The sequence below is a fragment of the Phacochoerus africanus genome, chromosome 2 (assembly GCF_016906955.1).
Source record: "Phacochoerus africanus isolate WHEZ1 chromosome 2, ROS_Pafr_v1, whole genome shotgun sequence".
Lineage (NCBI taxonomy): Eukaryota > Metazoa > Chordata > Mammalia > Artiodactyla > Suidae > Phacochoerus > Phacochoerus africanus.
In genome coordinates this window covers 86,018,662-86,035,996 of record NC_062545.1, presented here as the reverse complement: position 1 = coordinate 86,035,996, position 17,335 = coordinate 86,018,662, and the positions used below count along the sequence as shown (strand labels likewise).

The 17,335-nt window shown below is 37.6% G+C and overlaps 1 protein-coding gene across 1 annotated transcript in view; it reads left to right on the top strand.

Annotated features, from left to right (window-relative positions):
• TTK (TTK protein kinase) overlaps positions 1–5,652 on the top strand; it is a 47,246-nt gene extending 41,594 nt beyond the window's left edge. Inside the window, 4 exon segments of the mRNA XM_047763372.1 lie at positions 1,535–1,711; positions 2,369–2,453; positions 2,955–3,052; positions 5,240–5,652. Of these exon segments, the coding sequence (XP_047619328.1) occupies positions 1,535–1,711; positions 2,369–2,453; positions 2,955–3,052; positions 5,240–5,326 (447 nt within the window). The 3' untranslated portion in view covers positions 5,327–5,652.
• The last annotated feature ends 11,683 nt before the right edge of the window (positions 5,653–17,335 follow it).

Here is a 17,335-nt window from a genome sequence, read left to right as displayed (position 1 = left end):
TTAAATTTCCAAGTGGAGGAAGAGAAGGTTCTTTTTTTTTTTAATTTTCAGTTTTCTTTGTGTTTGGATAATGGGATCTAATTTATCTGTCATGTACCAAAAGGCATATTAAAATCCTCCCCCCTTCAAAGACTTTAATAAAGTTTTTGCTTAATCTAGTTCTATTAAATGTGGTTTCAATGCGTAGAAGTTCATAACTACCTTCTCTTCATTAATTATACCTTTTATCACTATGAAGTGGCTTTCTCTCTTGTGGTAGAAATATTGTGTCATGTTCTCTTTTTCTAATATTAATATTCTGTCTCTGCTTTCTTTTCCCTTTTTCTTCTTTTTTGGATTTGGTTATATACATCTGTTTTTTTCTTCTACCTATGTGTTTTATTTGGTTTAGATTAATCCTTTGTGTAGAGCATGTGGTTAAAAGGAATTTAGCCATTCTTTTTATGCTCACTGATGTGTTTGTTCTTAATCGTGTTCTTTTTAAGTCAAAGGTAATTATTATAATGTTGCATTATTTCTAATGAGATTATTTAATACATGGAACATTTAATAATAATATTTATTGAGTACATATTATAACCAGAAACTATTCTTTATGCTTACCCATACCTCATGTTTATATCATTTAATGTCCATGACAATGTATTTTTATTATTTCTGTTTTAGAGGTAAAACAGATGTGTAGAATTACCAACTAGTGAGAAAGCCAGGATTCCAGCCCAGCCCAGCCTGGCTAAATAGTTTGTGTTCTTGGGTTTAAGCTAGCTCAGTTTAAATACCTTTGTGAGAAAGCCAGGATTCAAGCCCAGCCCAGCCTGGCTCTATAGTTTGTGTTCTTGGGTTTAAGATAGCTCAGTTTAAATAACCTTTTTTTTTTTTTTTTTTTTGCTATTTCTTGGGCCGCTCCCGCGGCATATGGAGGTTCCCAGGCTAGGGGTCCAATCGGAGCTGTAGCCACCGGCCTTCACCAGAGCCACAGCAACGCGGGATCCGAGCCGCATCTGCAACCTACACCACAGCTCACGGCAACGCCGGATCGTCAACCCACTGAGCAAGGGCAGGGACCGAACCCGCAACCTCATGGTTCCTAGTCGGATTCGTTAACCACTGCGCCACGACGGGAACTCCTAAATAACCTTTTAACATATGAATAATTTATATAAAAATTTATTGTAATCTAATAATTTGGGGGAAAACAAGTAAATTTGAAATTTGCAGTTATTGTTTTTAGTTTTGTATTTTCACAGGCTGACAAGAATGTAACAGTTTAGTTGGGATATTTTAATTTTGAGTTTGTTGAAAGATTTAATATGAACTTCATTTATTTTGATAAAATAACCAAATGTAATAAAAACTAGAAAAGGATGTTTTGCCATGAACATAATCTAATTCTTACACATTATTCTTACACATTTATTGAGGTTTAGTTGTGATTTTAAATATTAGGGTGTATTTATATGTGTGTGTATAATATTATTTTAATTTTATATTAAAATAGCAGTAACTTGCTCTTTTTTTTTTTTTTTAAACTTAGATAAGCCCCAAAAGTGATGTTTGGTCCTTGGGTTGCATTTTGTACTATATGACTTACGGGAAAACACCATTTCAGCATATAATTAATCAGATTTCTAAATTACATGCCATAATTGACCCTAATCATGAAATTGAATTTCCTGATATTCCAGAGAAGGATCTTCAAGATGTATTAAAGGTAATGTTAATACTCTATCAATAGAGAAGAATTATGTTTCATATACTATTTGTTTACTTAAAAAAATAACTGAAATAATTGGGATTATGTAATCGTCTTAGATATAACTGGTCTGTTGAAAGGAATTGCTGACTGAATTAGTATTAAATGCTATTAATACTTCCAATATTTAATACTAATTACAAATATGCAAATTAAATACTTTTTGTTTATTTTATTTATTTATTTACTTACTTACTTACTTACAGCATATGTAGGTTCCCAGGCTGGGGCTGAATCTGAGCTGTAGCTGCCAGCCTACGCCGCAGCTACAACAACGTGGGATCCCTGCCTCGTCTGCAGCCTACACCACAGCTCATGGCAACACCAGGTCCCCAAGCCACTGAATGAGGCCAGGGATCAAACCTGCATCCTTCTGGATGCTAGTTAAACTTGTTTCCACTGAGCCACGAAGGGAACTCCTAAATACTTTTTGAAAATATTTTAAACCTTAGGAATACTTGGGGATTTTTAAAAAATAACCTGTAAAATAATCTTGCCATTTCTAAGTAGGCTCTTTAGAAAGCAGCTTCTATAATATGCAGTCTAGAAGAATATTTTATCAATATTGTATAAGAAAACTTGCTTTATTTTTTTAATTAATCTTTATTTTTATAGTGTTGTTTAATAAGAGATCCTAAAAAGAGGATATCCATCCCTGAGCTTCTGGCACATCCATATGTTCAGATTCAAACTCATCCAGGTACTTATTTAAAGATAAGTTTATTGGGGTTCCCCGGGGGGAAATGGGAGGGAGTGGGATGGGTGGGCATTTTGGGGGTTTTTGGGATGCAAACTGTTATATTTGGAATGGATGGGCAATGGGCCCTACTGTACAGCACAGGGAACTGTGTGATTGGGTCACTGCTGTACAACAGAACTTGAAGAAATATTGTCAATTAATTATACTTTAATAATAAGAAATTAATATTATGACTGCAAAAATAAATAAGTTTATTACCAGACTGCTGATATAAACAGTCTTTTGGATACTCTTTTCCTGCCTGCCTCCTTCCTTAATGACAAATACGAAAATAAATGAAATTGCCTCTTTACTTGCTAGCATTCATTTTTACTTATCCTAGCATAAATTACATGCTTGGATAAGTTTTTGTGCTTTTTAGCGGAATACATATTTATAAATGAGCTTATACTTTCTTGTTTGATACCAGTGTGTTATTGATTATACATATATTTTTTACAGGTAACCAAATGGCTAAGGGAACCACTGAAGAAATGAAGTATGTCTTGGGCCAACTTGTTGGCCTGAATTCTCCTAACTCGATTTTGAAAGCTGCTAAAGTAAGTCTGTCTAATCTCTGTCTATGCTAATTTGAATTGTTTTGTATAGTTTAGTGACTTAGATACTTTAAACAGATAATCCAAAGAAAAGATGGCCCAATCATCAGATTAACTATGTATTTCTCTATTTAGATACTTTACATGCTTTTTGACAAATATAGATTAATTTGATTTACATTCTTATTGTTCAGACAGCACAATTGAACATGGATTTTCATATAAATTACATTCAAAGGATTGCTGTCAGGTCTCAACTGGAATAAATTTAATAAGAAATCTTTTTTCTTTTTCTTTTTTTTTGTCTTTTTAGGGCCGCTCCTGACGCATATGGAGGTTCCAAGGCTAGGGGTCGAATCAGAGCTGTAGCTGCCAGCCTACACCACAGCCACAGCAACGCCAGGTCCGAGCCGAGTCTGTGACCTACACCACAGCTCACAGCAATACTGGATCCTTAACCCACTGGGTGAGGCCAGGGATTGAACCTGCATCCTCATGGATGCTAGTCAGATTCATTTCCTCTATGCCATGACGGGAACTCCAAGAAATCTTTTAAATCAGGACCATTTTTAACACAGCTTTTGAATTCATTTCTTTTTTTTTTTTTTTTAAGAAAAAAATTGGCCTTTGAAGTCATTTCTCCCATCCAATTTTTTGCTTAAAGCATCTTATAGAAATCATAGGACTTGTCATGTGTAATGACTTCCGTGAAGCTGTAGTAGCAGTCAGTATATTTCTCAAAGCAAATGTCTCAAACCTTCTAGTTTCCCAATGCCTCTTTCTGTCCATACCTTAATTTTGGGGAACACTCTTAGCTCGGTAACACCATTCTAAGATATTAAAAACTTGGATACATTTGGAGGAATTTACTGTATATTCACCATTGTATTTGCATCCAAATGATATAAGGTTAATTTTTTTCTCAATTTTTTTCAAGTGCTGATAGCTAAATCAATAGCTTTAGGAATTGAACAAAATTTGTTTTCTGATTTTTCTCTATTTCATATCTCCATGTTTAAATTTCTACCATTTTATTTATATAACAATTGTATGGAGTTCCTTTCATGGCAAGGAGGTTAACGAATCCGACTAGGATCTATGAGGATGCGGGTTCAATCCCTGGCCTTACAGCTCAGTGGGTTAAAGATCTGGTATTGCCATGAGCTGTGGTGTAGGTCATATTCACGGTTTGGATCCTGTGTTGCTGTGGTGTAGACTAGTGGCTGTAGCTCCAATTCAAACCTTAGCCTGGAACCTCCATATGCCACAGGTGTGTCCCTGAAAAGCAAAAAAATAAAAATAAAAAAACAATTGTATGATTTTTGAAAATATCTTCTGTTCATTAGTTTAAACATCAGAATATTTCCTGATGAGTGTATTTATTTATTTCTTAAATAAAGACTGGCTTTATTTAAGAAAAAGTAAGATATCTTGTATTAACCCATAATGGAAAAAAAAATGTGTATAACTGAATCACTTTGCTGTATACCAGAAATTAACACAACATTGTAAGTCAACTATACTTCAGTTTTTTAAAAAGTTTGCTGTATAATATGTACATCAACTATAATGAAAATAAAAGATGAACAAAAGTTGTGTTGAAACATCAAAAAGAAAAAGGGATCAAGAAGAACTTGAGGATGCATACATATGCTTATAAATAGCTATGTTACACTTTTCTTACAGAAATATTGATCTACATTTCATGGTAACTCATTCCCAGGGCCTAGCTAGGTGTTTAAAATTTTTAAAATTTTCTCCAATAGTGTATAAAATAATTTCCTAATTATAAGGAGAGGAAAGAAATGTGTTACATATTAGAATATGTGGGAGTTCCCGTCGTGGCTCAGTGGTTAGCAAATCTGACTAGGAACCATGAGGTTGTAGGTTCAATCCCTGGCCTCCCTCGGTGGGTTAAGGAGCCAACATTGCTATGACCTGTGGTGTAGGTTGCAGACGCGGCTCAGATCCCGTGTTGCTGTGGCTGTGGTGTAGGCTGGCGGCTACAGCTCTGATTCGACCCCTAGCCTGGGAACCTCCATATGCCGTGGGAAGCGGCCCTAGAAAAGGCAAAAAGACAAAGAAAAAAAAATCATATTAGAATATTTGGAGTTACCTTTATTCATCTGATATGGTAAAACATTGAGTTTTAAAAGTTATGAAAGTTTTTTTTTTTTTTTTTAATTTCAGACTTTGTATGAGCACTATAGTGGTGGTGAAAGTCACGATTCCTCTTCATCATCCGAGACTTTGGGAAAAAAATGGGGGAAAAAATGATTTGCAGCTACTCATAAACTGTCAGGTATCACCTGTAAAATATTTTGGACTATTATACTCTTGATTCTCTGTGGAAATCTACTCAGCTTCACTCTGAAATGTCACTGGCAGAAAAATTCAGTGGATCATCCTCAAAAGAAAACTATAAAAATAACCACTATATGTCATGCTGTGTATTAAATTGTAGATTGTTTTCTCTTTTACGCTCCTTTGTAAATCCGATGTAATTGATATCACTTCACACTTGGGATAGTGGGTGGAAAACCGAAATATATTCTCAAGAACTATGTAAATAAGGCTTTGTATAGTATAAAATGACACTAAAATGTCAACATTGCAGAATTGTTTTCTTCAAGCAAATATATTGCTGGTGAGCCAACAGAATTCTTAATTAATAAAAATTGGGTTAAGGAAAAATGAGAGTAGACCTTACTCTCATTTATCTTTATTTTATGACACTTATAATATGCAGAATTTTAGAACTACACTTGGTTCTTTTAATTCTCCCTTTGATTCTTCCTAGTATCTATTATTTGGGGTATTCAGAGTATAATGTGGGATTGTGGGATGTAGGCTGTATAGGTATGACCTCATTGTTATGACCTGCTTGGTAATGAATAATTACAAATGTGGTCCCAGAATTTGTCTCAATCTGTCAGATTACTTAAAGATATTATCATATAGTATTCTTTTCCCCAATATTTTCTTTAGATTTCAATACTCTTTTTTATTAAAACTTTATTTTTAGAACAGTTTTAGATTCATAGCAAAATTGAGAATATGCAGAGATTTCCCATTTCGCCCCTGCCCCCACCACACAGGCATAGCCTCCCCCATGTCAACATCCTCCACCAGTCTTATTTTTGTTACAGTTATTGACCTACATCGACACACCGTAATAATCACCCAGAGTCCATAGCATATGCTATGGTTCACTCTTGCTGGTGCACATTCTGTGGGTCTGGACAAATGTATAATAACATGTATCCATCATTAAACTATTACAAGAGTATTTTCATTGCCCCCCAAATTCTCTGGGCATCATCTCACCTAGTCAACCCCGCGCTACCCCTGACAACCACTGGTCTTTTTACTGTCTCCATAGTTTTTCCATTTCTAGACTCATAGAGTTGGAAGTGAATAGTATGTAGCCTTTTAGATTGTCTTCTTTCACTTAGTAATGTGCATCTCACTCAGTAACAGGCATCTCCATGTCTTTGCATGGCTCAAGAGCGCATTTCGTTTTAGTGCCTAATGGTATTCCATTGTCTGGATGTACCACAGTTTATCCATTCAAATTCAGTCCATCCAAATTTTGGCAATTATAAATAAAGCTGCTATAAATACCTGTATGTAGGCTTTTGTGTGGACATATGTTTTCAACTTCCTTGAATGATTACCAAGGAGCATGACTGATGGATTGTACGATAAGAGTTATTAGTTTTGTAAGAAACTGCCAAATTGTCTTCCAAAGTGGCTGTACCATTTTGCATTCTCTCCAGTAGCGAATGAGAGTTCCTGTTGCTCCACATTCTTGCCAGCTTTGGGTGTCAGTGTTGCAGAAATTTGGCCACTCTAGTAGATGTGCTGTGGTGTCTCATTGTTCTTTTTTTTTTTTTTCTACACTATCAAGTTAGGATGACAGTATTTAAAGTATTATTTTTTGATTACTAAATTTTGTCCATTTTTGCTTTATGTATCTTGAGACTATTTCACTAGATGCATACAAACTTAGAATTTTTTATCTTCCTGGTAAGTATAATGTTTACCATTTCATAGGGATTCTCTTGATTCTAAATATGCATTTATTAATTAAAGGTGGCCTTTCATTGTTTCTTTTGGTAAATAGTTGCCTGGTGTGTGTGTGTGTATCTGCACACACACATATATACATATATTCATATGCATACATACATATCCTTTAATTTCTGTGTCCTTTTAGGAATGTCCCTTGTAAATAACATGACCTGAATTTTACCTTATATCCAATCACTGGTAATTTCTTTCTTGCCTGAAAAATTTAATCTATTAATATTCAGTATGATTATATTAAATTTGTTTCTACCATCATGTTTATGTTTCTATTTAATCTATTTGTTCTGTGCTCCCTTTGTTTTTTCGTCTGTTTTTTCTTTCTTTTTTTTTTTAATTTTTTTTTTTGTCTTTTGTCTTTTGTATTTTTAGGGCCACACCTGCAACATATGGAGGTTCCCAGGCTAGGGGTCCAGTCGGAGCTACAGTTGCCAGCCTGTACCACAGCCACAGTAACGCCAGATGTGAGCCATGTCTGCGACCTACACCACAGCTTATGGCAACGCTGGATCCTCAACCCACTGAGCGAGGCCAGGGATTGAACCCACAACCTCATGGTTCTTAGTCGAATTTGTTTCCTCTGAGCCACGATGGGAACTCCTTTGTCTGTTTTTTCTAGTTTTGTGTTTGTTTCTATATCCCATAGTTCTTCCCACTGAAGGCTTAGAAGTTTTAGAATTTCTCATTTGTTTATTTTGTTTTAGTGGTTAATCTTAAATTTTACCATGCTTTTTTTAACTTCACAAAGATTTAAGTCAAATGAATATCTCAACTTATTTGTCAAGCAATTCAAAGATGTTGCTGCATTTCAGCTACATTAGCACAATTTATATGGCATTATGGTATGATAGTTTTACCCTATTATAACCCTATAAGCTATAATCACTTTATACGAACACTACTTATTTAGAATCCAAGAAATATGTACCACTTCATATATTCCTTGTATTTCAGACTGTTCTTTTGGGATGATTTCCTCTCTCTTTTTGAAATATGCCCTGAAAATTAGAATGCTTTCCAAATTTCCAAAGTATGCTTTGAAAATTCTTTTAGCAAAGATCTGCTGATAGTAAAATTATCTATTTACAAGATCAAGTAAAAAAAGATCTTGAAACTTTTTTTTCTATTCAGGACCATGCCTGCCGTATATGGAGGTTCCCAGGCTAGGGGTTGAATCAGAGCTGTATCCTCCAGCCTATACCACAGCCACAGCAACACCAGATCTGAGCCAAAGTCTGTGATCTACACCACAGCTCATGACAACACCAGATCCTTAACCTACTGAGTGAGGCCAGGGATCATACCTACATTTTGGTTCCTGCTTCTCCACAATGGGAACTCCTCCTTGAAAATATTTTAAATTCACCCCTGTTTTTACTTTAAAAAAAAAAATTGTTTTTTCAGGGTCTGAATTCTAAACTGATATTATTTTCTCTTTGCACTTTGGCATTATTATTGTACCTTCTCCTGGTTTCCATTATTGCTGTTAGTCTTCTATCCTTTTGATTATGATTTTGATATAAGTGATCTGCCTTTGCCTTTCTCCTTTGGCTGCTTTTAAGATCTTTACCTTCTATCATATACTCTTTCACTAAAATATGGCTAGTCATTGATTTTTCTTTTTTTTTTTTTAATCCTGTTTGGTATATATTATTCTTTTCAAGTCTATGGAGTCACATTTCTTTTCAAGTCTATGGAGTCACATATCTTACTGATTCTGAAAAAATCTGGAGTAGTTTGGGGCTCTGGTGTTGTCACTTCAGCAGCCCAGACTGCTGCTGTGGCATAGGTTTGATTCCCTGGCATGGGAACTTTTGCATGCCATTGGCACAGCCAAAAATAAAAATTATCACCCATTATATCTTCAAACTCTTTCACATTTAAGGATTCCATTTGGTTATTTTTCAAATATGTCTGTTTTTCCTTGGTTTCTTCTTCAAATGTGTGATTCTGTCCTTTATTTCTTTAGTCATTTTACACATTTTACAAGAAGCAATTTTACATTCTGTATCTGTGACTCCAGTAAAGATTTTGAGTCAAAATTTTTTTTCTTATTTTTCAGCTCTGCTCATGGTTTTTACTGAGTTGGAGGTCTCTAAGACCCCTAAGTTTGATGCATTGCTAGGATAACTCACAGGATTTATCATCTAGTCATACTCATGGTTGTGACTTATTAGAATGAAAGGACATAAAGCCAGATGAGCAGATGGAAAAGGTTCACGGAGCCAGGTCTACAGGAAACAAGACTTAAGTCCCAGGGTCCTCTCCCAGTGGTTCACCTGGGTTGCACCTGACTTCCTAGCAACAGTTTGTGACAATAACCTATAATATGTTTTCTTCGACAGAAGCTCATTGGAGACTTGGCACTCTAGGTTTTTTCTGAGGGCTGGTCATGTACTCACCCTTTGCCTTGTATGTGCCTAAATTTCAGACTCAGAAGGAAAGCAAATATTTAGCATAAACCAAGTTGTTTGTACCTCACAGTTTTAGCACAGGGAGTTATTATATCACTATTGTAGGTAATGGTGGGAACCTTCGTGAAATCTAAGTTCCCAGACCTGAGCCAGGGACTAGCCTCGCAAGAAGATCCTCCCTTCCTCCTTCCCTCCACACCTGCAGCATGTGGAAATTCCCAGGCTAGGTGTGTCAAATTGGAATTGCACCTGAGGCCTACACCACAGCCACAGCAACACCAGATCCGACCCACATCTGAGAGCTACACTGCAGCTCATGGCAATATCAGATCTTTAACCCACTGAGCAAGGCTAGGAATTGAACCCACATCTTCACGGATGTTATATCAGGTTCTTAACCCTCTGAGCCACCACAGGAACTCCAAGAAGGCCTTTTTAAGAATAGCTGTCTCAGGCCTGCTATATAAGTGTACTGTTGTGTACACTTCTTCTGATTTTGTTGGTCTTTGTTTATAATCTATTTCCTTGATCTCAATTGTTGGAAATCCTAGAGAAAGCCCATGTTTTACATTTAACTTAAACCAGTATAAGTATCTATCAGGGTAGGTTGTCACCTGAGTAACAAGCAAACCTAAAAGTTAGCAATAGCTTTAAACAACATCATTCTATTCCTCATCACTGTCTCTCGGGGAGGAAGAAGGATGCTGCTCTGGGTTGCTTTTATTCTCAGACCCGGGCTTTCATGTGGCCATGGCACACAGAAAGGGAAAGCATGATAAATCATACACTGTCTCTTACAATTAGCCCTTGAAAGTGACACCCTTTACTTCCACTCACCATTCATTGGCTGAAGGAGTTACATGGTTTAATGTAATAACTGTGTTCAAAAAAAAAAAAAGAAAAAAAGGAAGCTAAAAAATATGGCAAACTGCACTAATTAAGTTTATCAGAAGAGATAGCAATACTTATTTTGCCTCAATCAAGAGTTCCTACCCTTTAGTTCCGAGCCCCCAGGACTAGTAGGTATTGAATAGCACAAAGGGACTAGAAGTGCCCCGGTTTTTTATATCACCTCGGAGAGTTTATTTTATGCCACTTTCCTGAAGTAGTTACAACTTTGGGATGCTCTCTGTGGGCCTTCCCCTTCCTCTTTGTTCTTTTCTTCCTTCTTTCCTCTCTGCTCTGCTTCTCCACTTTTACTTCCAGAAGGAAAGTGTATGGAAGAGGGAAAAAAATTACACTACTAATGTGTAACTCCTAGTAATTACACTACTAAGTTGCCTTATTGTGTTATAATGTTTGTAGAACTACAGTAATGTATATATTATATATAGAATATATAGACATGTATATACAACTAATTCATATGCTTTGCTATTAGAAATACACTAAATTAGTGCATTTGAGAGAATAAAATCAGAAAGGTCCCTGTAGACAGAGGTGATGAAAGGAGGAGGTGAGCATGGCTGTTTATAATCTGGGTCATTTCATCAGTGAAGTGACCCAAGAGCAAAGTTAGCCTTCAAGTAAGTGGAGCAGAGATCCAGCCCAAACTGTGGCAAAGTCTCCCCTGGGTTTAAGGCTATTATAATATCCTTGTAGGATATATAATATGCAGGAAGTATAATATGCTTTTTAAAAAGCATATGCAAATGAAGAAAAATGATAATTAGTCATGGCACAATGGTGGACTAGCTAACTCTACCCTGGAGAAAAGCCTGGTGGAGCCTGTGGTAGGGGAGGTAAGAGGTCAGGTGTCAAGAGGAGAGAAAGAAGGGATGAATTCTTCTGAGAAGGGTTGGGAGCCACACTGGGAAGGCATATCTGGGGAGACTTAAACATGCTGCCTCACTTCCCTTTGGTAGGACTGATCTGCCTGAATAAGCCTGCCACATTGCCTCCCCCATCTCATCTCAGGATAAATAGAAAGCAGCCATAGAAGGGGGCTTTTCCCTATAAATTTCTCATTTAGTTTTTTTGGGTCTTTTTTAATATTATTATAACAGGAAAATGGTCTCATCATTTTCTTTTCTTTTCTTTTCTTTTTTTTTTTTTGGCCACAGCCTTGGCATGTGGAAGTTCCTGGGCCAGCAAGCCACAGCAGTGACAATGCTCAATCCTTAACCACTAGGCCACCAGGGAACTCTGTCTCATCTTAACCTAGTTGAAAAGTATAGTAGAAAGAAGCATAAATAAGGCCCAAACCATCATCTTGAGTAGTTACTGATAACTTTTGGCATATTTACACCATTGAGATAGTTTATTTTCTTTTTTTAAATTACTCAATGAATTTATCACATTTGTAGTTGTTCAATGATCATCACGATCCAATTTTATAGGATTTCCATCCCACAACCCCAGCGCATCTGCCACCCCCCAAACTGTCTCCTCTGGAGAACATAAGTTTTTAAAAGTCTGTGAGTCAGTATCTGTTCTGCAGAGAAGTTCATTCTGTCCTTTTTTCAGGTTCCACATGTCGGTGGAAGCATTGATGTTGGTGTCTCATTGTCTGACTGACTTCATTTAGCATGATAATTTCTAGGTCCATCCATGTTGCTCAAAATGCCAGTATTTCACCCCTTTTAATGGCTGAGTAATATTCCATTGTAGTCATGTACCACATCTTCTTGATCCACTGCTCTGAGGATGGACATTTAGGTTGTTTCCATGTCTTGGCTATTGAAAATAGTGCTGCAATGAACATCGGAGTACATGTGTCTTTGTGAGTCATGGTTTTCTCTGGATAGATGCCCAGGAGTGGGATTGCTGGATCAAATGACAGTTCTATTTTTAGTTTTCTGAGGCATCTCCATACTGTTTTCCACAGTGGTTGCACCGATTTACAATCCCACCAACAGTGTGATAGGGTTCCTTTTTCTCCACACCCTCTCCAGCACTTATTGTTTGTAGACTCTTGGATGATGGCCATTCTGGCTGGTGTAAGGTGGTACCTCCTAGTGGTTTTGATTTGCATTTCTCTAATAATGAGTGATGTTGAACATCTTTTCATGTATTTTTTGGCCATCTCTATGCCTTCTTTGGAGAACTGTCTGTTTAGATATTCTGCCCATTTTTTATGGGGTTTGTTTTTTTGGTATTGAGTTGCAGAAGGTGTTTATAAATTTTGGAGATTAATCCCTTGTCAGTCGACTCCTTTGCAAAGATTTTCTCCCGTTCTGTGGGTTGTCTTTTCGTTTTGTTTTGAGTTTCCTTTGCTGTGCAGAAACATTTAAGTTTGATTAGGTCCTATTTGTTTATTTTTGTTTTTGTTGTCACTACTCTAAGAGGTGGATCTGAGAAGATGCTGCTGTCATTTAAGTCAGAGAGTGTTTGGCCTATGTTTTCCTCTAAGAGTTTGATAGTGTCTGGTCTTATATCTAGGTCTTTAATCCATTTGGAGTTTATTTTTGTGTATGGTGTTACAGAGTGTTCTAATTTCATTCTTTTCCATGTGGCTGCCCAATTTTCCCAGCACCATTTATTGAAGACTGTCTTATCTCCATTGTATATTCTTGCCTCCTTTGTCATAGATTAGTTGGCTATAGGTGCATGTGTTTAATTCTGGGCTTTCTATCCTGTTCCACTGATCTATTATTTCTCTTTGTGCCTGTACCATACGGTTTTGATGATTGTTGCTTTGTAGTGTAGTCTGAAGTCCGGGAGCCTGATTCCTCCAGCTCCGTTTTTCTTTTTCAGGATGTCTTTGGCTATCCTGGGTCTTTTGTGCTTCCAAACAAACTTTAAAATATTTTGTTCAAGTTCTGTGAAAAATGTCCTTGGTAATTTGATAGGGATTGCATTGAATCTGTATATTGCCTTAGGTAGTATAGTCATTTTGATAATATTAACTCTTCCAATCCACGAGCATGGTATATCTTTCCATCTATTGGTGTCATCTTGGATTTCTTTCATCAGTGTCTTATGGTTTTCAGAGTATAGGTCTTTTGTCTCTTTAGGTAGGTTTACTCCTAGGTATTTTATTCTTTTGGATGTGATGGTAAACAGGATTGCTTCCCTATTTCTCTTTCTGCTCTTTCATTGTTAGTGTATAGAAATGCCATCGATTTCTGTGTATTAATTTTGTATCCTGCGACTTTGCCATATTCATGGATGAGCTCTAACAGTTTTCTGGTAGCATCTTTAGTATTCTCTAGGTATAGTATCATGTCATCTGCAAATAGTGATAGTTTTACTTCTTCCTTTCCAATTTGGATTCCTTTTATTTCTTCTACTTCTCTGATTGCTGTGGCTAGGACTTCAAAAACTATGTTGAATAGTAGTGGTGAGAGCAGATATCCTTGTTTTGTTCCTGATCTCACTGGGAATTCTTTCAGCTTTTCACCACTGAGAATGAAGTCAGCTCTGGGTTTGTCATATATGTTGAGGTAAGTTCCTGTTATGCCCACTTTCTGAAGGGTTTTTATCAGAAATGGGTGTTGGATTTTGTCAAAGGCTTTTTCTGCATCTATTGAGAGGATCATATGGTTTTTATTCTTCAGTTTGTTAGTGTGATGTATCACACTGATTGATTTGTGGATGTTGAAGAACCTTGCATCCCTGGGATAAGTCCTACTTGATCATGATGTACAATCCTTTTAATGTATTGTTGGATGCAGTTTGCTAGTATTTTGTTGAGGATTTTTGCATCGATGTTCATCAGTGAAATTGGCCTGTAGTTTTCTTTTTTTGTGTGTGGTATCTTTGTCTGGTTTTGGTATCAGGGTGATGGTGGCCTCATGGAATGAGTTTGGGAGTATCCCTCCCTCTGCAATTTTTTGAAATAGTTTCAGAAGAAGAGGTGTTAGCTCTTCTCTAAATGTTTGACAGAATTCGCCTGTGAAGCCATCTGGTCCTGGACTGTGATTGGTCCATTCGTCTTTTCTATTTCGTCTTGGTCTAGTCTTAGAAGATTGTATTTTTCTAAGAATCTGTCCATTTCTTCTAGGTTTTCTGTTTTATTGGCATATAGTTGCATATAGTAGTCTCTTATGATCCTTTGTATTTCTATGATGTCCATTGTTACTTCTCCTTTTTCATTTCTAATTTAATTGATTTGAGTCATCTCTCTTTTTATCTTGATCAGTCTGGCTAAGGGTTTATCAATTTTGTTGATATTTTCAAAGAACCAGGTTTTCATTTCATTGATCTTTTCTATGGTTTTCTTGGTTTCTATTTCATTGATTTCTGCTCTGATCTTCATGATTTCTTTCCTTCTACTAACTTTAGGTCTTGTCTGTTCTTCTCTCTCGAGCTGCTTTAGATGTAAAGTTAACTTGTTTATTTGAGCTTTTTCTTGTTTCCTGAGGTGGGCTTGTATTGCTATAAACTTTCTTCCTAGAACAGCTTTTGCTTCATCCCATAGGTTTTGGAATGTCGTATCTTCGTTGTCATTTGCTTCTAGGTATTTTTTAATTTCCTCTTTGATTTCTTCAGTGATCCATTGGTTGTTTGGTCTCCACGTCTTTGTGTTTTTTGCAGTTTTTTTCTTGTTGTTGATTGTTAGCTGATTCTAATCCCTCTGGTGGGTGGCTGTTTGCCTGGGGGGTCTTTGGGAAGCCTGTTTACTGAGGGGTGGGGCTGTGATTCCACCTGGATTATTGTTTGCCCTGGGGCTTCTCAGCTCTGACTGATGATGGGGCCAGATTTTCCCAAAATGCCGCCTCCAGAGAAAGGTAGCTGCTGAATATTGAATAATCTGGAGAGCTTTGCTTCCAATGTCCTTCCCCCACAACAAGCCACATTCACCCCTGTTTTCCCAGAAGGTCTCCCAAGAACTACCGTCAGGTTTGACCCAGATTCCTATGGAGACTTTACTTTGCCATGGGACCCAGTGCACGTGAAACTCTGTGTGTGCCTTTTAAGAATGGGGTCTCTGTTTCCCCCAGTCCTGTGGAGCTCCTGTGCACAAGCCCCACTGGCCTTCAATGCCAGATGCTCTGGGGGCTCTTTCTCCCAGTGCCAGATCCCCACACTAGAGAGTTTGATGTGGGGCTCAGAACTCTCACTCCTGTAGGTGAGTCTCTGTGAACCAGTTTCCAGTCTGTGGAGCTTCCCACCCAGGAGGTACGGGGTTGCTTGTATCACTTAATCACCCCTCCTACCTCTTGATGTGGCCTCCTCTTTGTCTTCTGGAGTAGGATATCTTTTTTAAGGTTTCCAGTCCATTTGGTTGAAGATTGCTCAGCCTTTAGTTGTGAATTTTGTTGATTTTAGGAGAGAAGTTAAGCTCCAGTCCTATTCCACCATCTTAATTCCATCTCCAGATGATAATTTTTTACCCCTGTTTTTTCACCCTCTTTTCACACAAGCATTTTCCTAAGACTTTATTTATTTATTTATTTATTTATTTATTGTCTTTTTGCCATTTCTTGGGCCGCTCCCACAGCTAGGGGTCCAATCGGAGCTGTCACTGCCGGCCTACGCCAGAGCCACAGCAATGCGGGATCCAAGCCGCATCTGCAACCTATACCACAGCCCACGGCAGTGCCAGATCCTTAACCACTGAGCGAGGCCAGGGATCGAACGCGCAACCTTATGGTTCCTAGTCGGAACCCTAACCCTAACCCTAACCCTAGTCGGGTTCATTAACCACTGAGCCACCACTGGAACTCCCATTTCCTAAGTCGTTTAATAAACCCCTCATGAATATAATTTCGATTCCAATGCAATATCCTATCATGTGAATGTATAAAAATATTTCCTTATTTTTTTATTTTGTGTTAAATAACAATAAACCTCTGCACAGCTGTTTTGTTTTTGAAGACTGAAAGTTAATGGTCTTAAAACAAAGATCATGATACCATCATAGATTTTTTTTTAATAATCAGCAATTTGATATTAGATTTGGAAATTGATACCTAGTTTACTTTTAAGCCATCCCTGACCCCTGATGTGTAGTGATCATCCCAAAAGCTTCATAGGTAGATTTACCTAAACACTGTTTTAGGGAGAAGACAATGACTGTCTAACCAGGAAATGCTGTCGATTCCACTTTCAAGACACCTCTGGAACTGTAGCAGCCTCATTGACTCCACCTGGCTTAGTAACTTCCTAACTGTTCTCTCTGCTTCTGCTTTTGTCCTTCTGTCCTCTGCCCTTCATGGAATGTCCAGAGCACTTTGCTCCCCTGCTCAGTACCCTCCGGCTGAACTGCATCTAGTTTAGAATAAATGCCCGAAGCCTTAAAGGCTGGGTCTCTGTGTGCAGCCCTCTCTGGTGTGTATTAGACACATGCCTGCCTTAGAGTCCTTGGCCTTGCATTTCCCTTTTCAAAATGGCTTTCCCCTCATAGTCTCTAGACTTGTTCCCTCATTTCCTTGTGTGTATTCATCTGTCATTTTCCCAATGAGGCCCTCCTTAAATAGCATACTGAAAATCCTAGTCGGGGAGTTCCCCTCATGGCTCAGCAGAATCAAATCTGACTAGCATCCATGAGGACAAAAGTTTAATCCCTGGCCTCGCTCAGTGGGTTAAGGATTTGGCATTGCCACGGGCTGTGGTGTAGGTCGAAGACGTGGCTCGGATCTGACATGGCTCTGGCTGTGGCTGTGGCCAGCAGCTACAGCTCTGATTTGACTCCTAGCCTGGGAACTTCCATATGCTGTAGGTGTGGATCTAAAAAGACAAAAAAGGAAACTCATAATTCTCCTATTCCCTGTACTCCATCATCCCTTTACTTGCTTTATTACTTTTAGTAGTCTTCATCTTCTAATATTCTCTATAATTGGTTCCTTTTTTGTTTTTGTTTTTTACAGCCGCACGTGCGGCATATGAAATTCCGGGA